The 26,007-nt window shown below is 40.7% G+C and overlaps 2 protein-coding genes across 2 annotated transcripts in view; one reads left to right on the top strand and one right to left on the bottom strand.

Moving 5' to 3' along the window:
• The first annotated feature begins 450 nt into the window (after positions 1–450).
• Positions 451–12,598, top strand: dpep2 (dipeptidase 2). The gene is made up of 12 exons (XM_084073196.1): positions 451–558; positions 1,292–1,469; positions 1,889–2,015; positions 3,217–3,346; positions 4,522–4,672; positions 5,947–6,016; positions 6,823–6,999; positions 7,821–7,905; positions 8,026–8,101; positions 9,008–9,143; positions 10,837–11,052; positions 11,866–12,598. Exons 2-12 carry the CDS (start codon positions 1,363–1,365, stop codon positions 11,872–11,874), a joined length of 1,284 nt encoding a protein of 427 aa, XP_083929322.1. The 5' UTR covers positions 451–558; positions 1,292–1,362; the 3' UTR covers positions 11,875–12,598.
• An 82-nt stretch (positions 12,599–12,680) lies between these two features.
• Positions 12,681–26,007, bottom strand: part of slc12a4 (solute carrier family 12 member 4) — a 39,841-nt gene continuing 26,514 nt past the window's right edge. Inside the window, exons 12-24 of the mRNA XM_084072437.1 lie at positions 24,417–24,591; positions 23,647–23,765; positions 23,093–23,191; positions 22,519–22,638; positions 22,016–22,120; positions 19,547–19,715; positions 19,003–19,198; positions 18,381–18,550; positions 17,787–17,918; positions 16,951–17,058; positions 15,701–15,888; positions 14,481–14,614; positions 12,681–13,563 (exon numbers count right to left, since the gene is read on the bottom strand). Of these exons, the coding sequence (XP_083928563.1) occupies positions 13,472–13,563; positions 14,481–14,614; positions 15,701–15,888; positions 16,951–17,058; positions 17,787–17,918; positions 18,381–18,550; positions 19,003–19,198; positions 19,547–19,715; positions 22,016–22,120; positions 22,519–22,638; positions 23,093–23,191; positions 23,647–23,765; positions 24,417–24,591 (1,807 nt within the window). The 3' untranslated portion in view covers positions 12,681–13,471. The remainder of the gene's footprint in view (positions 13,564–14,480; positions 14,615–15,700; positions 15,889–16,950; positions 17,059–17,786; positions 17,919–18,380; positions 18,551–19,002; positions 19,199–19,546; positions 19,716–22,015; positions 22,121–22,518; positions 22,639–23,092; positions 23,192–23,646; positions 23,766–24,416; positions 24,592–26,007) is intronic.

The raw sequence follows: 26,007 nt of genomic DNA, 5'->3' as shown, positions 1-26,007 counted from the left end.
CTACGGGGTAGTAGTTTAATGTAATAATCCATATCTTTCAATAAATAAGTGTTTTAATGCCGTTTGTGGCCGAACGCCATTTTTTCACCCTCGTTTACTTCCTGTTTACATTGAGTGTAATTCCGAGTTTCACCTGATGGGCCCGTCACTACCGCCCATTGGGAACTTCCGACAGAATCGGCCACAGACGGCATTAAAACACTTCTTTATTGAAAGATATGAATTATTACATTAAAATACTACCCCGTAGAGAAAGTTAACATTTGGAGCGTGGCGATAAGCACCGTTTCTTTTCTTCAATTTGTACATGTTTGGAGTGTCTACGGGTATAGTGCTGAAAGTCCCTGTGTCCATGGGGGATGAACCCTACAACTCCAGTAGATTGAAAACGTCAGAATCATGAATACGTCTACGAGAGTTGTATTCTACAGCTAGCCTGGCCCATATATCTTTAGAGGGAGTTCTGCCTTCTACAGGTTACAACCAACTGTGTGAGGCGGCGAGCTATCGAATACTGCGACGCTGACAACACACGTACATTGCTGTGGAGAAAATAAGGTTGGTGCGTGCGACCACTGCGGGTGCAATTGGATACAATTTGTTTTCTGTTTATTAATTGTGTTTTATCGTGAAAAGTAGGCTACATTCTGTTCTCATCAGTCACAGTTATTTTCAACATGTAGCCTCTGATAATATGTCATGGAAAATTAAACAGCCTCTCTCATCTTAGCATTGCTTGTTTTCCTATTATAGTAAATACATACATTTATTATAGAATGAAACAAACGGAAAACGTACAATATTTGCCTGTGAGATCTAGTGGAGTAGAAGTAAAATGATTGAAAATTGGAAATACTACAGTAAAGTAAAAACAAAACAAAAAAAAGTAGGCTACCTTAAAATTGTACAAATACTTGAGTAAATGTACGTTACTATCCACCACTAACAGTATCTGTGCTGCTCAAGCCATACTTTGTTTGTAGGATACTGTTAACTTGAGACGTTTTGCTGTTCATATGGTACCACTGGGAATAGTTTCAATCATTGATTTGGTGTCAAGAGCAAGAGGGCATTCATTTTGTTAGAAATAATCTGCTCCAAATATAATGGCTTTTTGAAATGGCTTTTTAGGTTGCTTGATATTTCTTGTTTCTTTTGAATTTTTGCTTAGCCAACATGTGGTGCATATTGCCTCTTTATATGAAATGTATTAAAGTGTTTTTTATTTTATATGAAATATATTTTTAAAAGTGTAGCTATTAAATGAATGTTTTTTTCTCCTCTGATTCAGATGAACTGACGCCATCACTTTCTATATAAAGTGTCTTCACCGGATGACTTGTGGTTGTTGTGGCTTGCTTCATGATGATCCTGTTAATGATGCTTTGCTTCCTGAGTGGCACAATATCTGGATATTCTATCCGAGACAGAGTGCAAGACCTAATGTCCAAATTTCCCCTTATTGATGGGTAAACCAAGCTATATCTATATTATAGTCTATTAACTTGTGCATGTAATTCTAAACATATTAGGCCTAATAGTTTCCAGTACTATTACCAGTATTATAATTCAGTGCATGACCATGTTGTATGTGCCACAAATTATAATATTATTACTTAGTCTGGCCGGTCGGACAATTACACATCCACATTCTCCTTTCAAAACAAGTAGTTATTAGTGAGAGTGTCCTTATACCCACACAAATTAAGCAGCTCACACAGTGTTTACAGCAATCATTGACAGATGTTGAAATAATCTTCTTGTAAATGCCCTTTTTCTGTCTGTCTGTCTGTCTGTCTGTCTGTCTGTCTGTCTGTCTGTCTGTCTGTCTGTCTGTCTGTCTGTCTGTCTGTCTGTCTGTATGTCTGTCTGTCTTTCCACCTGTCAGTCATAATGACCTTGCCCTGCAGTTGAGGATCCAATATGACAATCGTCTGAGTCAAATTGACCTTCATAATGTCAGCAAATTGGCCACAGATATCAGCCGCCTCCAAGCAGGGCACGTTCAGGCTCAGGTAATGTCATTTATCTTTCACTCTTGCCACAAGACTATGCCCCAGGGCAGATTTGCTCAGAAAGTAGGCTCAGAATGTTTTTGTTTGTTTGTTTGTTTGTTTGTTTGAATGATGGACTGTAAAAAGAATGGACAAAGTGATGCCATTGGTTTCTTCACTCTGTAGAACCAGTAGAATCCCTAGAAATATACCCTACTTTATAATTAATTACAAAATGAATGGGACCATAATTCACTAAACGCATCTCATGATCATGATTTAAAAAAGACTTTAAACTAGCGAAAACATGAAATGTTTATGAAAAGGTTTACTAAGGTTATTAAATCAAGTATAAAGTTTGCACAAAACCTCATTGACTTATATTGAGATTATAATGTATTGCGACCGGTAGAAGGTGAACTAGCGACATCTGCTGGGCCATTAATAGGAACAGCAGGCTGAAAGAGAACCCCTGAAGTGAGCTTCAATTCCAGCGGAGATTCCTTGCCGCCTGGTTTGAACCATTAAACAGAATTTCATATGGTGGCACCCAGTATAGGTTAATCATTTGTTGAAATACAATGAAGGTAATGAAGGAAAAAGGTGTAAAGATTTGGTAGGCGCCCGTGTATGATTGAACATTAACAAATTAATACAGTAGATTGCTGTGTTTGTGGGAACAGGCACAGACATACAACATTCTTCTTCGGTTTTTGTTTTTTTTGTTACTTGAAGGTTGGCAATACACTGGCATAGGTGGTAACTGACCATGCTCCTAAAAACACATAATCACACACCTTAACCACGGAAATAGTGGATCTACAGGCATATTGTGATGCGACATGTCACGCTGTGAGCTTGTAGATCGTCTATGTTTTGCTGTTTGTCATACAACAAAGTATATAAGTCGTTAAAGTGGAACACCTACAAGTGTTAAGAGTGTCTACCCGCTAGATTTAGAAAATCATACCACAGTGAATTACATGTTTGCTGGGTATAATGTCCACTAGGGCTGCCCATACTAAAAACGTGCACTCAAATGGTAATGGCTCTTTCGTTTACAAGTGTTCTGTCTGTCCTCCATATAGAACTGTGCATAATGCAGTGTTAAGGACAAAGTCAGTCACGTCAGTTAACTGTCCTTCTCCATTCTATTATTGCTGTTACCAACATGCTGTTGGGCTCCCCACTCTCCTACGTGATTGTTTTGTGCTATTGTCAGGTGTTTGCAGTCTATGTGCTGTGTGGGGCCCAGGAGAAGGATGCAGTGAGGCTGACCCTGGAACAAATAGATGTTGTCAGACGCATGTGCACCGAGTACGAGGCCCTAGAGCTGGTCACATCTGCCCAGGGTAAAGTAGACCAGCATTTTACGTTGACTCCAGTAGAGTGAAGTCTTTGGCAAATCTGGTTAACCACTTTCAACCTGGCATTCCCATTTTGGGCAAGTCATTATAGGTGGAAATCGTCAAACAATTGTACAAAATTTAAAAAAGGCAACAAATAGCTGATCTACCAACTCACCATGTGTCGCATCATGACGCGTTGTGAGCTTGTAGATCTGCTATTTTCACTATAAGCGGCATCAAAGTATGAACCCAATTTACAGAAAATGTATCAATGAAGCTTAACACATAAGAATGTGTGATGCACTTAACAGTGCACTTAACCACTGTATACTGTATTTCAAGATGGAAACATATTTCTGTCAGGACAACTCATAAATGGATAAAGACAACTCATAAAGGATAAGATATATTTATTGAATATAAAATGAGCAATATATTTATTATGGTTCGGCGACAAATTGGATCTGCTTTTCGGTACTGTGATAAAGCGCATCTACCAACCATAGGGACTCCGAATCCCCCATACATAAACAGCAGATCCAAAACAACAGGTGGTAGCATGGGGTGGTGGAGGGTGAGCAGCAATTTTAGCAACAGCAATGAACAGCAGCGCAACAGCAGCAACAGTGTGTGTGCAGCAAAAGCAAGCAGGATGAGAAGTGCAAACCTCCCGCTTAAGTAGAGCGGTCTGAGAATGAAATCGGAGCTGACGCGGTCCAATGGTAGGCCACCAACAACTGCACTGAGTTCCCTGACAGAACTTGCTCCACAGGTTGACAAACTAGACATAGCAAATGTTCTGAACACTTTACTTTATATTGTGAAAACGTCCATAGACATTCTATCCGGATCTACCTGATTGTTTACAAACATTCTGGTCAAAAACAATCACATGATTGGCTATGTTACTAGTAGCACAAAAGTGTGATGTTCAGATTCACTGTCTATCATTTCCTTCTATGCTCACCACTCGCGTGGGAGGGTACACATTTGTGTGCAGCGACACGTTCGACTGCAGTTCGTGTTCAAGCAACTTCTCATTTGTTTCAGTATACAGCCAGCATAAAAGCTTAGCACTGAGGTCTAAGTGCCTTTCAGACATAATAGCTCTTGTACAGTATGTGTTGTGCTGCCGCTCATGATGGCGTGTGTGTCTGTCTGTATTTCATTCCCTGCAGGACTGAAAGACACTGAGATGAAACGTAAGATAGCATGTCTGATGAGTATTGAGGGAGGCCACTCCATCGACAGCAGTCTGCCAACCCTGCGTATGTTTTACCAGCTGGGGGTTCGCTCCATGGCCCTCAGTCATAACTGCAATACACCCTGGTAAGGGGTTTAGAGTTTATACATTTTGTACACTGTGCTTTATTGTAATCTCATAACATTACCCAAGATCAAAATAGTTTACTATTAGTTTACTATTTAACTCTGGACCATTAATTGTCCAGAACTAAAATTGTTCAACACAGATGCATTTATAGAGATGCACATAAAGACACAGGTACGCACACTATGGTATCATGGATTTATTTAATTATTTTCCCAAGCTGTTGTGTTGGAAAATAACTAGACTTGGTTGGCAAAGTCGACAACAGTATGACTGATCAGAGGTTAGAAGGTTTATATTTAAAATGCAGTATTGATATTATCATTTATTATTCCTCTGAAAGGATGTGGGTTACAGTTTATGGTGAGAACTGCTTCATTTATCCTTTAAGCTTGTAGAATTGTATTTATTTTAGTAAAGCGCTTTGTTCTTGAAAAGTGCCTTTATAAATAAAGTTTATTTCATGTATTAACCAGATTCCCACAACAAACTGAAGACGATGGTCATTGTTAATTACTAGAGTTCGGGCCACTACACGACCCTCACACCTAGTACGTCACACACTGCAGAGCTGACCAATATGCCCATATATGGAGATCTCTGTATCTGTCAGTCCTTATCTGTTTTATGCCAATATATGGAGGTCGCTGATATCATCAGTATATGCCCATATATGGGCATGCCCCCTTTTGTGCCTGATGCCATGACGACACATTGAGGTTAGACAACACAATCCATATTTGGGCGTCGCTGTATTGGGAACTCCTTATACAGTATGGTTATGGTTGAGTCATAGTGACATGAGCGTGACGACGTGGTCCGCTGGCCCCCGTCGACCAAAGGCTCCCTTTCCATCATCTTGACTAGAGCTGGTAAACATCTCACAGCCGAACTGAGATAGAATTTTGTACATTTAGGGAAGGGTGAGAACACCCCGATCTAAAGGGATTTATAACACAAAACAACAGCATCATTGTGAAAGAGAATATTGCACAATAAATAAATGGTACCATCACTCAGCAGCTCACAGTATCACAGGGAGTGAAATGAGAAAGTACCCATCTCATTATTCACCTATTAGACAGCCTGTGTATTTCTATGCCAATTTTCTGAATATAGTCACATTTGAAATACACATAATACTGTAGTTTTTACTTCTCAATTTAGGGTCTTTTACACATCTTTTACAAGGGAGACCTAAGTTCGTAAATGTTCGTCAAGCCATATCGTAATGTATTTTTAAGAGTTTTGTATCTGTTCCTTGTCATGACAGGGCTGAGTCCTCCTCCTCAACTATGTATAAGTTCTATCAAAGACAGAACAGCCTAACACACTTTGGTAAGGTAAGTTCAATCTTTTAGCCATGCTTTTGTATTCATCTTGGTCTGCTGTGTGGTAATATTGAACAGGTACTGTATATGTTTTTACATGAATTGGGAAAAAAAGAAGCAAGGAAACAAGTCAGATATGTCAGCAATAATATTTAGATCTTGGATTACTTTTGTAATCCCAAGACGCACGCACACACTGCACGCGCGCGCACACACACACACACATTTGTTCATGAATGTCTGTTACAAGAGCACACAGGAGCCACCACCTAAAAAAGGATGTTTAGTCACACTTGAGCTACAGACTCAAGCGTGACAAAACGTCCTTTTGTTTGCTGTAGGTTTGTCTGTAGATCTTGGATGACTTTTGTCGTGCCAAAATACACAAATAGTTGTACATGTAGGTCTGTTGTAGGAGGACCCAGGAGACGACTTCCTAGTGAACAAACATGACTAAACGGCTTTACCAGCCGCGGCGTCCGGGCTGGTATTGTTTTCTCCTTGTCAGTGGTGTAAAGTGTCTGTGACACACACACACACACACACACACACACACACACACACACACACACACACACACACACACACACACACACACACACACACACACACACACACACACACACACACACACACTCTATTTACTTATGGCCTGTAGGTCTTTCAATGTGTGTGTGTACCGTCTACATATGAGTGCATCCGCACACCCGTATACGTGTGTCCCAGTCTGTACATGCTGTAATGTCCTCAGTGTGAGTGAAATGTCTTTCTTCCGTCCTTTGACAGTGTAAGTAACGGTGTGTGACTGTGTGTTGTAGGCGGTGGTGGAGGAGATGAACAGACTGGGGATGATCGTAGACCTCTCTCACAGCTCCTGGGACACAGCCAGTGCCGTGCTGAGGCTCTCCAAGGCTCCGGTCATCTTCAGCCACTCCTCTGCCTACTCCATCTGCAACCACAGCCGCAATGTTCCTGACCGGCTACTGCATGAACTGGTGAGAAGAAAGTTGGGGTTTAATTAAATCATTGATTGATTCAGCGCTTGAATTTGACGATTTGGAAATGGAAGCTAAAATCGTTAGAGAGGTGCAATAATAGAGAGAATGATGGCTTGTAAGTGGTCAGTGTTTAAGACTATATTAGCTTCACAATTGCAACTGACCAACAACGGGGTGTAGGGTTGGATCATGTGCTGAAGGTACGGGGGTGCCATGCCCTTGATTGCCTTTGAGGCCTAGGCTAAGATAACTGGCTGACAAAAATGTTTTATACATCTGGTGCAAAGGCAGAGCTTAATATCTGTACTTAAAAGGAAACAATGGACAATGTCATGAAAGAGGAACAGTATGTTAGTGCTCAGAAGATTTGCTGCCAAATACCAGAGGGAACAATCCGCCCCGCAACTATTCAGTCTAGTTTTGTCTGGGTTTGTAAGTAGTAATTATTGTAAGTTGCTGTGGATAAGTGAGAGGTCCACATCTAAAAAAAGAAACTGTAATTCATTGAACTCCCTGTGTGTCAGCACAGGGAGTTGTGTCACACACATCCATCCTCCTCTCCGGTACATCCTCCCTTCTTGGCTTTAACATGTTATGCTTGGCTTCCTATTTCGGATTCAACTTCCAGTGATTATCGCTCCTGCATTGCTGACTTTTAATCTTGTTCTTATCTTGTTTTGTTACATATCTACATTCCTCTTCCTGTTTACCATCTCTCTCTCTGAGACACACACACACACACACACACGCACACGCACACGCACACGCACACGCACACACACACACACACAGTTTGATTCTCCTGTCTTGTGTTTCAGAAAAGGAACCAGGGTCTGATCATGGTGAATCTGTACAGTGGATTTGTTGCTTGCGAGGGCCAAGCAAATGTCTCAGTTGTGGCTGGTGAGGCTAACAGCTGTCATTATGTAATGTATAATTATGATTAAGTACGTCAGATTTATGTATGTGTTTATTTCTAATGACTTTACAGGTTTGCTAATGTTATTCCATTGTGTCTTTCAGACCATTTTGACCACATTAAGAAGATGATTGGAGCTGAGTCAATAGGAATTGGAGGAGACTATGAAGGCGTTGCTAAGTATGTTTTTGTCAAATAATGCCTAAACATCGTCGCTTGTATGTCCAAAACCATTACTTTTCAGGAAAAGGATCAAATAGCTGTACTTACTTTTACTTTTCATTGGATAAAACCCACAGACACACTTAACCACTTTCAACCTGGCATCCGTACTTTGAGCATTGTATTTGTCTTTATCATTTTCAAAATGTTTCAAAAAAGCTGCCGACAAGCTCACAGCTTGTAGATCGTTTATTGTCATTACTTTCGTGAGACACTGTCATACCTCAAAGTAAAAAATAGGGCATTAATTTATGAAAAAGATGAAATATGGACACACGGTTTCAGCTCGACAGTGACGATATGGAGACACAGTGACAAGACAAGACAGACCACTGCTAGCTATAAGGAAACTGTATAAAGAAAACAGAACTGTTGTGAGAGTGGTTTAATTAAAACGGGTAGCTTTTAGCCATATGTATTTTAACTGACTGACTTCTGGGCCTGTCACAATTATTACAGAATCACATGATCACAATTATTTGAGATAATCACAACTATTTTTGCATTAGCGTCATAATCGTTTCCATGTTGAAAAATGTTCATATATTTTCAGATCTACAAGCTTGCGATGCCTTGTGAGCTTGTAGTTCGGTTATTTCTACTATTTTTACAATTTGAAAGTAGAACGTTATTAAATATGTCAGTCATTTCTTTGTATATTTAAGTTATTTGTCATATCTGTCCTGTGCAACGTTTTTTCACCAAGCCTAAAAGGCAAACAGCAATGTAATTTGTATTTATATGTTCTAATGTTCAATGCCAAAAACACAATCAAATCGTTAATCGCAATTATTTGTGTGACAATTAATCGTCAAGTAAGATTTTATGATGGTGACAGCCCTACTGACCTGTGGTACTGTGCAGCTTCCCTCTGGGGCTGGAGGACGTGTCCAAGTATCCCACCCTGATCCAAGAACTCCTCCAAAGGAACTGGTCAGAGGTCGACTTGGCTGGTGTCCTTCGACGCAACTTCCTGCGAGTGTTCGAGGAGGTGGAGAGGGTAAGCCGGAGCGCTGACATATTTTATGCAGTGGTGTAAAGTAACTACTGTATGTACATCTACTCAAGTACTGTAATACTTAAGTACAATTTTTAGGTATTTTCTACTTTACCGCAGTATTTCCATTTTTCAGTACTTTTACTTCTACTCCACTACATCTCAGAGGCAAATATTGTACTTTTACTCCACTACAATTATTAGAAAACTTTAGTTACTAGTTACTTTGCAATTGTCAATCATTACATTATAAAAGATACATTAACCACTGTAGCCCTATTTTATACATAGGCTATTTGAAAATAGCCGATCTACAAGCTCACAACGCGCCGCATCGCGACGCGTTGTGAGCTTGTAGATCTGCTATTTTCAAACACTATAGTACTTTTACTTTTGGTACTTTCACTCAAGTACATTTTGATTTCCGGACTTTCACTTGTTGTAGCAGAGTATTTCTACATTGCAGTATTGCAGTTACTTAAGTAAAATATCCGAGTACTTTTTCCACCACTGATTTTATGTGAAATAATTTTATGTGGTCGGATGTACAGCGCCATATTTTATCAGTAATTAAATGAATCATTACGTTTTTAAAAGGTTATTTTCTTGAAGCCATTCTGCGTTATTAGATATTGCAGTGGAGGAAAGGGGGCTGGGAGCCATGCAACACAGGTCATGAGCTGGATTATAAACAATGATGGCACAGCTCCACGCAGTAGAATGAAGCTTTGAAAAACGTAACCATCCTAGGAATCTAGTATCTTATTTCAAACTAAAGTAATTTGTCTGATCTTAGACCAGTGATATATTATGGTGATATATTATGTTGTAGGGTAGGCCGATTGTGTCACTGTGTGTCTTTTTGTATTGTATTGTATTGTGTGCAGCTGCTCCTTGTCTCCAAGACATATTTCTCCCCAGAGACAAAATAAAATAACCTTGAACCTATTATCAATTTGTCCCTTGACATGACACACAGTGGAGGAACAATTAACCCATTTTCAACCTTATCATATAATTGGTCTTCACTAATGCTCATTATAAGATGGCGCCATTTCTGTCTACTCGCGCTGTGTCCTTTTGAGAAATTTGATTAGCAATGACATCATTGATGGGGATTCCAAACTAATGGAAACTACGACAGCCTTGCTCTTCCTGGAAAGTTAAATGACGACTTCACCCATTTTCAACCTATCGTCCTCACTAATGCTCATGATAAAATGGCAAAACAAAAATCTGCTCCATCTGTGTCTCTGTCGCTGTGGACCCGCCTACCAGTGACATCATTGTTTGGCAGATTTGTTTTTATAATTAGATTTGTATTAACGAGAGAACACTGGTGTCCATTATAGCATGCTAACTTTCCAGGAATAGAAAGCCTACAGTTTCTATTAGCTTGGATTCCCCATCGATGATATCGCTGGTAGGCGGGTTTCTGAACAGTCCAAAATGGTACCAGATTATAAGAGCAATTAATTAGTGAAGACCAATTATATGAAGATAGCTTGAAAGTCGTCCTTTAACACTGAAATAAAAGCCAATCTATAAAAAAGAAAAACATCTTGTTTGAAATTACCAATGATGTAATCGGCAGGCACATTTTCTCATCTTTTTGCTTGTTAATCATTTTATTTGTTTATTTCTTTCTGCCACTGTACAAATGAACTTCACTACGGTCAAATGTTTCCCCATACAGGTGCGTGATGATCTGACTGGGAGCCTGCCTAGTGAAGTGCAGATACCCCTGGAGGAGGTTCAGAACCCCTGCAGGCTGCTCCTCAAACGTCCCCACCAGGGACGATCGCAGAATGCCAAGGCCACCTCCTCAGTCTCCACTACTGGATCTCCTGGTCCCATGAGTCCGCTCGTATGGGCCTTGGTTCTGCTGCTGACTGCCAACCTGTTTGCACTTGTATGATTTGGAGTGATTGTTGAACGTATTATTAGTTTGTAATTTTAGTATTTTTGCGGCCTACCACTCATCGCTATAGCACATTGGAAATGTGTGTATATATATATATATACACATACACACACACACACACACACACACACACACACACACACACACACACACACACACACACACACACACACACACACACACACACACACACACACACACACACACACACACACACACACACACACACACACACACACACACACACACACACATATATTTTTACCGAACACCAGATAACCCACCCACATTGATTCATAGTACTCAATCACGGTATTTGGCTCCATCGGGAATTAGTCTCATCAATGGCACATCATCTGAGGGATATTTTATCAATTGGTTACAAATTGCCCTTTAAGGCATCATAGGTGAACATTCGCTGAAAATATAGATGAACATTCTGAGAAAATAGGCCATCCACAATCTCAAGTTGTGGCTTGTAAATTGGCTGGTTTCGATGTTTGATGTACAACAAAATATATAGTGCTCAAGTGGTTAATGTGAGGGAAATGGGTTATATTAAAAGTCTTAGCAAAACAAGAAAATGACAATATTTGTCCTTAATACATTAGCTTGTGAAATAATGCAGCACAACAACTTACCTTGGGGCCCATGGTGACAGCAAATCAAAGGCAACGCAAAAAACTGAGGAAGTCGCCGCAAATGAATGATGCATGATGCGTATATGATGGTGCAATCTATTTCTTGTCCAACTGCCATAAAACTGTGACTACAGAGATGTTTACTTCTTGTTCTCCTCAGGGGTTGTGAGTGGCCAGCCTCGGACAGACTCTTCAGCTCGCTGATCACAGTTTTCGTGGTCAATCTTATGCCAAAGATATTAAATTAAGTTACTAAGTATTGAATATTCTGTGCCATTGGCCATGCAGGAAATGAATGTGTCAGCATAGCTGCTGAGACAGCAGTTTCCTTTCAAGTTGACTGTAATGTTCTTTTTTAGCATCTTTTTTTCACAGCATCCATTCTCAGCACCACTCTGCTTTGTATGCAGACTGGTACAGTATGCTACATACTCATCTATTGTAGGAGCTGCCCAGTAAAACCATAGTAGTACTGTATGTTGTTGGCACGTAGAGAGCTGCATGGGTAACTAGAAAAACACAGGGGCAAAAACATTATTCCGCTATGCAGGAGATAATGAGACACTATTGAGGTATAGGTCAAATTACACTGCTGTAGAAAATGCAGCTTGAAAAATAGCAGATCCACAAGCTCACATTGCGAGTTTGAGTTTGTAGCTATATTCACGCGACACTGTCGTACACTGGTATATTGGAGGGATGTATATTTTGGATCCATTGTATTTGTGTGGAAAAACTATGACATACAGAAGGAGAGTTTAAAACACATCTTTTTCTGTTTGTTACTTTCTATTTTACAAAGTTTAATATCACTTGCAACATTTGTAATCTACTGTATACATTGAGAATTAAGCTTTAAGCATTTTAAGCCTGTATTTAACCAAATAAAAATGTACTTGTAATGTAATTTACGTTGTCTCATTTCCAGTTGATTAATTAAAAAAAGAAAAGATAGAGTAGAAACTCAGATTATTTTGATAACCTTCCGTGTTTTATTGAGTCATACAAAACATATAGTTTCCTATACTCTATGGTGACCTGGAATGTACTTCTCCAGCCGGTCAAAAAATAACTATTGTACAAAGGTAACAATTCACATATTCATATACAAATCTCTTTCCTATCGACAATAAAACTCTGCCCGATACAAAACAACCATAAATTATTGACCTTTTTTTTTTTTTAAATCACTTGATAACTTCTGGCATCCACATTTACAGACCTTTATGAAATTTGTGCCACCTACAGAGCATATTTTATTCCTTTTGTTCATTATCTACAGCCCCGTGCTCCCATCCTCTCTCATTTGGGGAAAGCTGACAAAATAAATAATAAAATAAATACAAACGCGCTATCAAGAGCTGTTTGAGATTCTAAATTTGGCACCACTTGTGTAAAAACCGTTGCAGTAACTATACATGTGCCCTAGCCAAGATTGCTCCCCGTGACTAGATAACAGATAACAGTCTTTCTTCGAACCACAATGAAAATACTGACAAAGTGAAATTGTGTTTGACGGTTCACACAATAAAATGAATGGGTTTTGAAGTCATCTTTTCAGGGGGGAAAAAGGTATAGAATGGCAAATGTGTGGTCACAGATGTCCCCTACTGTTCACCAGTATGCTACAAAAAAAAAGGAATACACTTTTAAGTGTCCTGGCCCCATGTCCACAACTGTCTGGAACACTGCCCCTTTCTGTCCAGTGGCATAATTGTGTCTAGTTGAGGCCAAGTATTGACCCGCTTATAGTGGCTTGTGGTTGGTCAAGAGTATATAGTGATGACCTCCCGGCCTCCCCCTCTGACCAGCAGCACTCTCTCCAGGCCTTCAGTCAACACCTCCAAGAACTCCATATCTGAGCCAAAAGTTATGGAAGAACCACAACGTAAATGGCAGCTCTCGTACGCTTGGCTTTTGATCAAAATAATCAATTTTGGAGAAGAAACAAATTAAATGTCATTAACTTTATCACACCAATCATTAATTAGTCAATTATAAAACATAATTTAGAATTATTTTGCGTCGATCTGTTGATACAGTATATATACAAAAATGCATTTTGATTATTTGATTCGTCGATCGAGTAATTGATAGAGTGATTGCTAAGAAACGAATTGATCGTTGCAGCCCTATTATGTTACTGTAGCTCAAAAGCACAGTGTGTAACTATGTAGGACAGTCTCTGACGTACCATGAAGGCTTTTACAGTGCCTTCACTTGGCCTTCACCAGCTGGCTAGTTTCACTATGCCCCCTCTTGATTGCTCATTAACAGTGATGGAAGAAGTACTGAAATGTTATACTGCAATGTAGAAACACTCCGTTACAAGTAAAAGTCTGCTAATCAAAAAATATTTCTTGAGTAAAAGTACAAAGGTATTGGCATCAAAATGTATGTAAAAAAAGTATTCATTATACAGAATGTCCCGTTTCACAAGGTATGTATAAAATGCAGATCTACAAGCTCACAACGATCGATTATTTCATTTTTTTTCAAAATTGGAAATACTCCAATAAAGTAAAAGTACCTCAAAATTGTACTTAAGTACGGTACATGAGTAAATGTACTTAGTTACTTTCCACTACTGCTCATTAATGAAATCAGCAGTGTAATGTGTGGTTGGAAGCAAAACGTGGCTATCCCATGGCACACGATTTAGACACACACCATCATTGCACATTAACATGAATTTGCGACTCTAAGCCCTACCAAAACAATGTTGCAGAAACATTTGCATTTGTTTATACTTGCTGTAAATGTGGCAAAGGATACAGTTTTCATCTCCGTCGGTGTTACGCGGGGGTCCGGGCATGTTGAGCAGAACTAAGCGGGCGTCGTGGGACTTGTTGACTATCACCTCATTCAGCTTCACGGCTGTGTGCATCCGCCGCACGTTGGACTGGTCCCTGAGGGGCCGCCAGATGGGCAGAAAGAAAGAAAGATGCATGTTCAGTGACAGGAGCCAACAGTATAAAAATCTGTCAGATGCCAAGATGTCCTTGAGCAAGGCACTTACAGTAAATGATCAATTTGCTGACTTTTTCAACCTGAATCCTGTGATTCTATTTTGAGGAAAATGCGAGCAGTGGTGTCATGGGGGCCACACGGAGTACCACGGTGTTCCACACCGGTACATTTTTCACGCGCACCCACAAGGCTACTTAAATGGCTACTATGCATAACAGGTTTAGCGGTGGCGGTGAGCGTCCTCATACACGGTATAAAAGCAACACAGCATTATGGCTTCAGTTCTGCTGTGGTGGTATCCTCTATCCTGTCTACACGCAACAAGAATGCCTCCACCAAAGTGTGTGTGCACGTGCATGTGACATCATTAACATACCGTTCCACTGGGGGAAAAAAAATCACCATTACACCACTGGTCTGACATAAAACCTCTAGTGGGTCCTCACAGTCGGTCAGTCGCGCATGCTTTCCCTCAAAAGGCAAGAACTTTAATTCCAAACTGCTTCAACGGAGTAGCTCAGTGGCCAACAGCATAATTTCTACTGGGCATCACCAGTGTCATTTTGGTTCTATAATTCATAAATACATGAATTAGAGGGAAACCAAATAAAAACCCTTAATCATAAAGAAAGAGTTGTCATGCTGAACAAACCTTTACCAGATAAAGTAAAATGCCATGCAATAATGAATGGACTAATATACACTCAATCCAACAAACTTTTTAACAGTGGTCTTCATCTTCGTCAGGGCTAAATGCTTTAGACCTGACGAAGGGCTAAATGCTTTAGCCCTGATGAAGACCACTTATGGTTGAAACATGTTGGCTTAATAAAGGCTGCACCTGGTTGCCTCATTCTCTCTATATTTGAATCCTGTTGTCATCAATGCACCTAAGAAATCAATCCACAATCATCCCCTTTGAAGAAGGATTTGTTGTCAAATCGATTACTTCAAAGTCCAGGCATTTAAATCACTATTAAATCACCTATAGTGATTAAAAATACAGAGGAGGAAACCAGACTCACGGTTTGAGACTGATGAGTTCTCTGAAGTTCTCCGGCGCGTGGGCCTTGTTTCTCCTCTCGGCCTCACACTTCTCCTTGGTCCAGGTCATCTGGACCTTCTCTGGAGGAGACTCCACCACCTCCTCCTCTTCATCCGAGTACAGACTGCCCATACGCACCAACGAGTGCCTGTCCTTCACCAGCTGAGCCTGCAGGGAACACAGCAAACAGGACCACTGACTGCTACATGTTCTTTTCTCCAGAGTGACTTTGAATGCAATGCCAACTGAGCTCATATCTCATACACCCAGAAAACCATCCAGGCCGCTGTCACATTGTGAGCTGTGACAAATCACAACAGGCAGGCTGGAGTGGTTTGGATGGGAAGCTATGAATGTCAGGGTAGCTACGCACCAGCTCCAATTTTCTTCACTGCTTTCCCGCCATATTCCCATATCCTTGTGTATCTACACTCTACAATTTGCTCAACAATTTTTATTTCATTTTGTTCACACATCTTTATGCACAGCATTATGTTTCTTTAACTTAAAGCAGCACTATGTAGTTTGGGGTATCAGTGGCCACTTTGGAAGAGAGGCTCTGCAAGCATGTCCGGCGAGGACGCGCTGTGATTGGCCAGTCTTCGCTTTGACAGGCAGTTCTGCCTTGGTGCCTTGGCAAATGCCAGGATGAAACTCATTAGTCATGTAGTCTCCCCTATACATAGTAATACAGTCAAGGCCTTAGCAGGGACCCCCCTGAGTCTATACATTTGGAAGGATGATTGTTATTGCTTAAACATGTAACTTTATAATTTTGTGGGACATAATATGCTATATAGTTGTTAAAAAGTTACATAGTGCTGCTTTAACCATTACAAATACACTTACAATGTTCTGTAAACATCAAGAGAATACGTTAATGTTTTAATGGTTGAGACCCATTTATCCCATTAAGACCTGACCTGATTTTAAAAGGTATGTTGCTATATTAGTGGTTCTCAATTCTTTTCATTTCAAGGACACCCAAAATGTTATGTATTTGGTTGTGGACCTCCATCTCAAAATATTTTGTTCCGGGGACCCCCGAAGCAAAGATTTGAGTTAATAAAGTTAAATAAATATTCAAATATTTTCACTAATGCTTGCATGCTATTTTTTAATAGCCAAAGAAATCTAAATTGACACAGATGCTTTCCCGGTCTTAATGGGTTATTTCGCTGCGGGAGTCACATTCAGCCCAGAAGTTTATCTGCAATATTGATGAGTCACCTCTCTGTCTCGTTCTGCACTGGACAGCCTCATCTGTCTGAGCATCTGGGAGCGCTGCTCCATCATCAGGGTCCTCTCGTAGGTGTAAGCCGAGATGTCACTGTCATGCTGGGAAGAGTTAACAAGAAGCCAAGTGTTAAATGTCTGAGGAGCAATTCTTTCTGCAAAGTATTTGGTATTTGGCCATTTGACGCCTGGCTCTAAAAGACTTTTAGCATGTCGTTGCTGTCGGGCAGAAACCTTGTATGTCCATATTTCAACTTTATGTTTTTTTAACGTTAATTAATGCTCTACTTGATCATACAAGAGTGTCACACAGAAGTTGTGAAAGTAGCAGATCTACAGTACAAGCTCACATATTTTAAATAATAATTACAAAACACTACTGTTTTGGACATACAAGGTTTCCACCCGACAGCAAAGATATTTAAGATCTACTGAGACACAAAAACTGATTTACAAGTGGCTAGAGACCACTATGGTGGTGATACAATAATGTGGACCTACTGTATGACTTATTTGCTAGAACATCCATGTTGAATGAATTATTGTAATGTGTTGTAGAGCTTGACTAACCTATATTGACATGTTTTTCTTGCACCTTTTGCGCTTTGTCAAATGCAATGTTGTATTGATTTATCAACATATTTATTGACTGCAGTTGTAGAGTGTTATTGCACTGCTCTAGTGAGCGATAATTGTGATGTTTGAGTGTGAATTCTGCACCTGTTAATGAAGACAAATTCTTGTACAGCATAATGGCATATACAAATCTCATATTTAGGTTTTGGTAGCGTTTGAGGTCGTATATACTATATAGAAAGGACTGTTCTCACCATCTCCACCACCTCTACCTCAGCTTCTATTCTGAGCTGGTAGAGGAACGTGGCCAGATCCTTCTTCATCTGGATGCTGTTGTCGTCCATCTGGGCCACGGTGAAGATACGCATCTTACATTTCCTCCAAACCTGAAACCCAATCCCAAAAGTGTCAATGACTGATAAAATAACACTTCCAAGTTGTTATGATATATATTATTCAGATAATAAATTATGCTTCTCATAAAAAGGTCAGTTTGGGCGCTCTCACTCTCACTTACAAGTATATAAGAGTACAAATTGTTTCGTTTTGGTTCCTCACACATTTTTGCAGCAACAGTAACAAAGAAAAAAGATAAAGGAAGAAAAAAGAAGAATAGCATTAATCTTACGAAAAAAATGTCAAAAATGTCACTTTTTTTAACCTCAATGTGCATTACTGTAGGACCAACACATAAACTTGTCATGCAATTGCTGCTATTCTTCTTTTCTTCAATTTCTTTTGCTTCCTTTATATTTGTATTCGTTTATTATTGCAGCAAAAACGTGTGAGGAAACACAACAAAATAATCTTTACTCAAATAAACGTGTCGTTTAAGCACCTCCTCTTACTTTGTGTTGTTTGAGCAGGAAGGGCAGCAGCATCAGCATGCCTCCATCGTGAACGATCCACCACACATCGATGTTGCCGTCTATGAAGCGCTCGTGGTTGCTGGGGTAGAAGGACACGTTCTTGGGCACCATGAGAGCCAGGTGGGCGGCTGTGGTGCATCGCACCGTGTCTATGAGGGGACGCACACACACAGAGAAAGTGACAGTCACCTTTTTTGTCTGTACAGCCAAGTACTCTACATTTGACCTTTGCTTTTGAATATACTGTAGCAGTAGTATTATGAAACCAGTGAACTGTGTCTTCCCCCACTCTCATATCGTTGATGTCGGGCAGAGACCTTGTATGTCCAAAACCATTACTTTTCAGAAAAAGAAAAAGAAAAAAAAAACTGTGTTCCAATGGATACATAGTTATTCAGTCACAAGCTCTTGTTAATATGTTTCATAGGTTAAATATTTATAAATCCCACAGACAGACTTGACCACTTTCAACCTGGGGTCCCCTATTCTGGGCAGATCTACACGCTCACAATGTGTCACTGTCATACGAAAAAGTATAAAATACAAAAAACCAAACAGCAACAATATGCTATGGGGAGCAGCAGCATGATGAATGTCTTACTGATAAAAGTCTTCCATGCGCGAGGGTCCTCGCTCTGCCTCCAGCCGTACGGCCAGCCCATCACCACCGTGTTGTGCTTCATGCCCCCCAGGCCACAGGACTGGATGAGGTGGGCCACGCCCTCCCGCACTTTAGAGGCCACCACCACCTGGCAGAAACCCTTGACCCGCTCTATCTCCATCATGTTCTTTATGGCCTGGCAGCCAGACCGTGCCGGAATCACAAGCAAAATGTGGAAATATGAGAAATCGAATCACAGTATGATTTAGTGCAATCAGACAAATGTTGGAAGGTGAGATACGTCTTTCTTTCCTATGATTGTCAATCATCTTGCACTAGTTGTGGCTATATTTTGCTGACAGGCACTGCGAATGATCTGAATGACAGCAGATGATTAAATAATCCTTAGGCAAATTACAGGGAGAGGAGGTAATGCAAAACAATTAAACTTCGTTCTGCTTTTACTTTTCAAATGACAAAGGATGCTTTTTTTGGTAATATACAGTGTATAGCACAGTTCTACAAAACATTATTATCTAGTGACCTGTTCGGCAGCTTGTGTCTCCCCATAGCTGTCCAGGAAGTTACCCTGGATGACGGAGCCCACGATGGTGAGACCCTTCCCTGCCTTCAGCTGTGAGGCGAAGGTGAGCAGCCGGGGGTATTTAACATGGAGGTCCTCATCCAACTTCAGCAGCACCAGCAGCTGAGGTCTGGAACAGACAGGAGGAAACAAACAACACCAGTCAACTGTAGAGGTGGAAACTAATGGCTCACAATGACACAGGTGTGGGTGATGGTTGACATCCTATAATACATTGCACAAACCAAAACCCATAATTTCCCTGTGTCACTGTGTCGGAATAAACACAAAAACAACATATCAATGTCACTAACAACACAAGCCACAACGCGCACAATTACTTTACGCAGTCTGTAGGCCACTTCTCACTGCTCAGCACACATCTGCCCCCTCGAAGCATAATTAATTGCGGCCAACACAAACTCACAACATTACGGTCGGCCATGTTGTTCCTTAGCGTCATCGCTGACCACCGCCCAGCGAGACCCAAACACCGCGAGGCGGACAACATTTCGTGTACACCATTGTGTTACCTTTTATTTCCTCCGAGGTGGAAAGACTGGTGACGCGAGGTTAGTTCCCTTTAGCTCTCAGCACGCTGTGTGTGTGTGTGTGTGTGTGTGTGTGTGTGTGTGTGTGTGTGTGTGTGTGTGTGTGTGTGTGTGTGTGTGTGTGTGTGGACTACTGCACGCTTTTGTGGGTCTTTGCGAAATCCCGAAGTGGAGTTTATTGGTCATTGGAACGGTGATGCACGTCACCCCTTTGTCAAGTGGGTATTTTCAAACCCTGGAATGGATTTAGGGGAGCATCAGAGTGTTTGTGTTGGGGAGCATCAGAGTGTTTGTGTTGGAGCGCCTCAGTGCGGCTGCAGAGTTCATGTGCAACCTCTTGCATGCGATGTTTCGCGGGGGTCCAAAAGGGTCCGCGATGTTTGGCGGGGGGCCCAACACTCCCAGGGGACCCGGGGGTCCCCCATATTGAATATCAGTGTTGCCACATTTGCACCAGAAACAAGCAAACACCTTCATGAGAAAAAAAAAACAGCCGAAGGGGTCCGCCATGTTCCAGGGGGGTCCCCGGGGGTCCCAACACTCCGCGGACCCCCTGGTGGTCCGCGGACCCCCACGTAAAAAATAAATATATAATATATATTTTTTTTTTACTTTTGGAAAGTTCTATCCCACCATTTTGGTACCCCAAAATAAGCGCGCCCTCACAGCCCTAGAGCCCCGTGCGCGGCTGGGGTCTCGGGGGGCGCGAGACTCTAGTACTCTACAATGCATCGCAATGTGACACGTTGTGAGTTTGTAGATGGCCATTTTCGGCAAGCGGCAACATTGTATGAAGAAGTATAATCTTTGAAAAGGGAATTTCAAACCACCTACGAATGTCGTTAGATTCTGATTAGCAAAAAACCTGTTTCCTGGCAGTTCAGACTAGATAAAGCCAATCTACCGTAATGAACAAATCTGATTTGGGTTGTCAGTTTGAACATGCACACCTAAATTCTCCATGCTTACTTATTGCAAGTCCCTGATAATAATGAATTAAAAATAATTGCATTCTCACTGTGATATCTACTGTCATATCTTATGTTGCACTGTACTAGGTCATATTATTATAACAAAATCAAGTAATAATATGTCTTAGATTGCAATTAGAAGCACTAGAGTGGAACACAATTGCATTTTGATTATGATGGCTTGAACAATTATCAATAATGTAAAAAGTAAATTTAAACCACAAATAGTTTTCCATCTTAAAATTATTCCACTCCAGTATGAGAACACATGAATAAAAACAATTGGATATATATAGTCTCCAGAGATGGATATAAAGATCACAAAAATATAACAGGATTATCAAAATGTATTGTTGTTTGAAATGCAAGTAAGAATTTGATCCTTGTCCAATAACCGTGGGTTCACTGATGACGCATCAGAAACAGGCCTGCCACTGACCTTTTGTAATAATGTTGGCCAACAAATCTTTAAAAACAGGAAACCGAGATTTCTGTAAAGTGATGTGGATTGTGGAGTGACGAGTGAGTTGACATTAGCGGTTTCCTGAGTGTGTCTTATCTGATTTATGGCTCTGCTCTTTGCTTGCAAGTCCTGCAGAGAAAGCAGTTTGTCAGTTGACGTCAATGCAGAGATATGAGCGGACTACAGCTCATACAATCAATGTGGACTGCGTGATCAATGCAACACTTTGGCTCTGACCCTTACCCACTTTACTATTGGTTTCTTTGTAACGTCTGTGACCTGGGATTGTCCCATTGCATCTTAGTTTATCAGGCTTCAGGTGATGCTCTTATCTCTTTTCATTCAACTCACATGCACTATTACCAATGTTTAAACACGTGAACATTCATATCGGATTGATGATATTTTGATATTATACGGGTACTGTATGTACTGTATCTGTTACCTCCAGTTTTTTGTGTGTGGCGGTCCAACCTCAAGTCTTAGTAGGGCATAACGGGCACCACTCAGGGACAAACCTCGAATCCCGTCTCCCCACTCCTTTTCTGCTCTGGATGGAGGGAGGCAGAGGGAGAGAGAGACAGAGAGAGGGGAGAAGAAAGTGGAGAGGTGTGAATATATCGTCTGTGTTGGGTCGAAACTTCATATGTCTGGTTCCTTTTTTTAATGTGGTTACTTACTGTTACTTTTCAGGATAAAAAATATATATATATATAAAAAGTAGAAGATCCACAAGCTCGAAATCTGCTACTTTTTTTGTGATGCTATAGTATGATCAAGTAGGGCATTAATACAAATTTAAAAAACACAAAAAGTTGGAATATGGAGATAAGAGGTTTCTGCCCGTCAACAGTGATATTCAAATACCACCTCACCATCTTCCTCCCAGCATACAGAATCACAGAATAATATATTTTAAAAGTGAGAAGTGGAACGGGCCAGACATACCCCTGGTATTCAATGTACTTGTAGATCATGCCAGCGATGCACATGGCCACTATGGCATAGTACCAGGAGGAGATGAACATCAGAGCCAGGCACATACTCATGCCCAGGAAAGACAAGGCCCTGTGGGAACGAGAGACAAAACACAGCTGTCAGTGTTCAGGTTATATGCTCCTCAGGCAAAACACCTTCTTGACAGTTCCACAGCCTGAAGCTAAAGATGTCTGGAGCCCCCTTGGCCTTAACATGTCCTGTCTGAGGAACTGAGGCTGGCCAAGTCACTGTCATCTTTTAGAAAAGGGGTGCGAAACCTTTCATAGCAATGATCTAGAAATATCGATCCATGCTTGTTCTGACCCAATTCGAAGTAGTATAAATTCATGATAGCGAATTGACAATTCATTGTTTTACTGCTGACAACAGCCATGTTTTTCCCCCATTTTTTTGTTATAACTTTTGAAAAATATTACTTTTTTTTCAGTCATTCTGGATATTCCACCCAATAAACTCAAACAGAGTGTAGTTCATCACACCCTAAAAACACATTAATGATCACTTCTCTTTCTATCCTGCTCACCAGTGATAGTATCTGAACCTGGGCCTCCAGTTGGGTGTGCGTAGAAGAGTCTGCACCGCACATGCCAGGTTCACAAACAGATAGCACATCAAGAAGAACCTGCAGAATACACACAAAACCAATTTGCGTGAGTCGATGACATTACATTGACAACAGTGCCATTATGTTTGTGCATTTGCATGTGTTTGTGTTTTTGTACAACAGTGGTTTTCAAACTTTAATTGAGGCACGCCAATGGGGCAGTCAAAATCTTAAGGCACACCTGTATTCAGAGTGAAAATTGCCAATCTGCAAGATTACAATGCGGCGCTATGTGACGCGTTGTGAGCTTGTACATCTGCTATTTCCACTATTTTTGAAAACTGGTAGGAGTAAAAGGATTTTAGGGTCATTTTTATGTGAAAAGAATTTGCCTCTGTATTGAGAAATGAGTTATATTAAATTAAAACATCATTCATAACCTTTTGTTAAGAGTTGTATGCTGTATATTGCAATAGTAATGTGTAGTTGGCATTGCGTACGTGCGTGCATGATGTGTGTATGAGTGAACCTACATAGAGAGGATGGGTGCCACCATGTCCAGTGAGGCTATGAGGATTCCCAGCTCGGCTATGAGCCCAGTCAACAGCAGAGCCCATGTGGGTTCTCCATTGGCCTTACCATGACCAAACACCTAGACACATACATAGATAAACACAGCACTAAGGGGATAGCGTTTGCAAGGGGATGCAAATCCTCTTTAATTAGCGTCATATGCAGATGAGAAAACTATACATAGAACAAAGAACAAAACATAAAATAGTTCACATGATTCATCAGTAACTTTGAATATTCAAACTAGTAGATGTTATGGAACTGATATAACAGCATGAGCAGGTTGCCCTTCACTTCAACGTTTCTAATTTCCAGTCAACAATCCATATCCTTTTTTTATTTTTGTTTGTGGAAAAAAAATATTTTGACCAATCTGTACCAGTATGTTCATACAATAGAACTAACACAACTGGTTTTAGTTGGTCTACCTGCCCTTCTATTGAGAAATTAATGTATATCTTGTTGTAGGGTAGGACCACCATTGTTGACAAGTGGTGTTGCATGAAGCTCAAAACGCAATGTATCGTCTGCCCAAATGGGCTTTCTGTAAAAAATGATTTGGACGTTCACACGGGGGGGTCTGGGCTTGAATCCCATGTAGGAAATGGAAATTACAGATTGAAGCTTTAAATAACGCATGCCTAAACAATAAGTCTCAAATCATGTAAAAATGGGGGGCTGTGTGTCTTATGGTCAAACATCTTATGATTGTCAGCAGCGTTGTCCTTACCCGGAGGAAGGGGATGATGTTGTCCTTAGCGATGGCCTGTAGGAGACGCGGAGCCCCGGTCAGGGACTGTAGGCCCGCCCCCACAGTGGAGAAGAAGGAGCCAATGACGATGACCCACGGGGAGGGCCAGGAAAGAGTTCCCACCACCAGGTTTTTGCTGACCGCGTCGCCAAACCTGCAGGTCACACACCACCAGACGACATGTTGATCTAGCACTGTCTGGTCATTTGACTATCTATCCGACGTGCACAGTGCATCCTCTGTACTGTACAGAGTCAGTCTCTTTGCTCAAGCTGCATGTCGTGCAAAGCCTGTTTTGGTTGGTACTTTTGCCAGTTATAATAGTTGTAATAATAAATACATTTGCATAACACCTTATTTTGCATTGCACTTTTCATAATGCAACTCTAGTGGTGTGTAATGGGAATATAAAATATAAAACCTACCTAACTAAAAATGATCACGTTGACAAGTAAATGCTGCAGCTTACATCTGTCATGTAAAGCTTATACAATCAGTTGTATGACAAAATAATGGCTGGTCTACAAGCTCACAATGCATCACGATTTTTTTGACATACCCAAAATAGGTAAAAACAGGTACACCAGATTGAAAGCGGTTAAGAAAATGCCTTTCCTTATCTTTTCCTGTCACTTCTCTAAATACTGTATGTGATCATCCTATGGCACAAGGAGATATCTAGAGTATGATGATTTTGACCCTTGCACTTATTACTATTGGTTTCTAAAAGTATGATATAGGAGTGTATAGTTTATTTTAGTTTTACTCTCATGGTACTCTCAGAACCTTGGGGTTCTGAGCGACAGCTGAATGACTGAAATGTGTCATTCCATCAGCCCCCAGGGCTAAGACATTGCCAATTGCCCACTGGCCCACTTTCAGCACTCAGGGCAAGTAATTATAGATTTTTAGTGGCTAGCTTGGGGCAGTGGAAGTGTTATAATACACAAGGTGAACTTGATTGAAAGAAATATCAGAATGAAAAGGTTAATTGTGAAAAGTAATTATGTGTTATTTTCTGTCCTATTATCTCTAGTGAAATAGATTTGTTCTAAATATGGCCAAAATAGGGACATATAGGTTTAAAGTGGTTAACTTCCTTATCGATGGACCATAGGACCACAATGGAAAGGACTCCCCAGGACCTTTTTTTTTTTTTGAAAGATATTTTTGGGGGCTTTTATGCCTTTATTTGGACAGGACAGTAGGCTGACAGGAAATGGGGAGAGAGATGGGGGGGAGACATACAGCAAAGGTCGTCGGGAACGGGAGTCCAACCCGCGACACGCTGTCAAGCTGGATTACCAACTCATGTGGTATGCGCCTGGACCGCTAGGCCAGCGGACGCCCCCATCCCCCCAGGACCTTTTTGAGTTATCCTTTTAGCCTAAGTAAATGTCTGACTGAACCTTGTGCTGTTTACATTCCTGACTAATAAAGTATTCAATCAATCAATCAAGATGCTGTTGAGCAGAAACCTCGTTTTGAAAGCCCTACTTCTACAAGCTCTACTAAATTGCAGATCTACAAGCACACAACACGTCGCATTGAGCTTTTAGATCAGCTATTT

Source organism: Gymnoscopelus microlampas (assembly GCF_963454915.1).
Source record: "Gymnoscopelus microlampas genome assembly, chromosome: 1".
Taxonomy (NCBI): domain Eukaryota; kingdom Metazoa; phylum Chordata; class Actinopteri; order Myctophiformes; family Myctophidae; genus Gymnoscopelus; species Gymnoscopelus microlampas.
Note: the sequence above shows the minus strand (reverse complement) of the source record. Positions and strands in the feature narration are given on the sequence as shown.

What these genes read in the sequence shown, in the direction of transcription:
- dpep2 (XM_084073196.1), top strand. Translation starts at nt 1,363, where the DNA reads ATGATGATCCTGTTAATGATGCTTTGCTTCCTGAGTGGCACAATATCT. An exon ending in GCCTAACACACTTTGGTAAG is followed by an intron (nt 6,017 to 6,822) that starts GTAAGTTCAATC and finishes TGTGTGTTGTAG; the next exon opens with GCGGTGGTGGAGGAGATGAA. An exon ending in AAATGTCTCAGTTGTGGCTG is followed by an intron (nt 7,906 to 8,025) that starts GTGAGGCTAACA and finishes TGTGTCTTTCAG; the next exon opens with ACCATTTTGACCACATTAAG.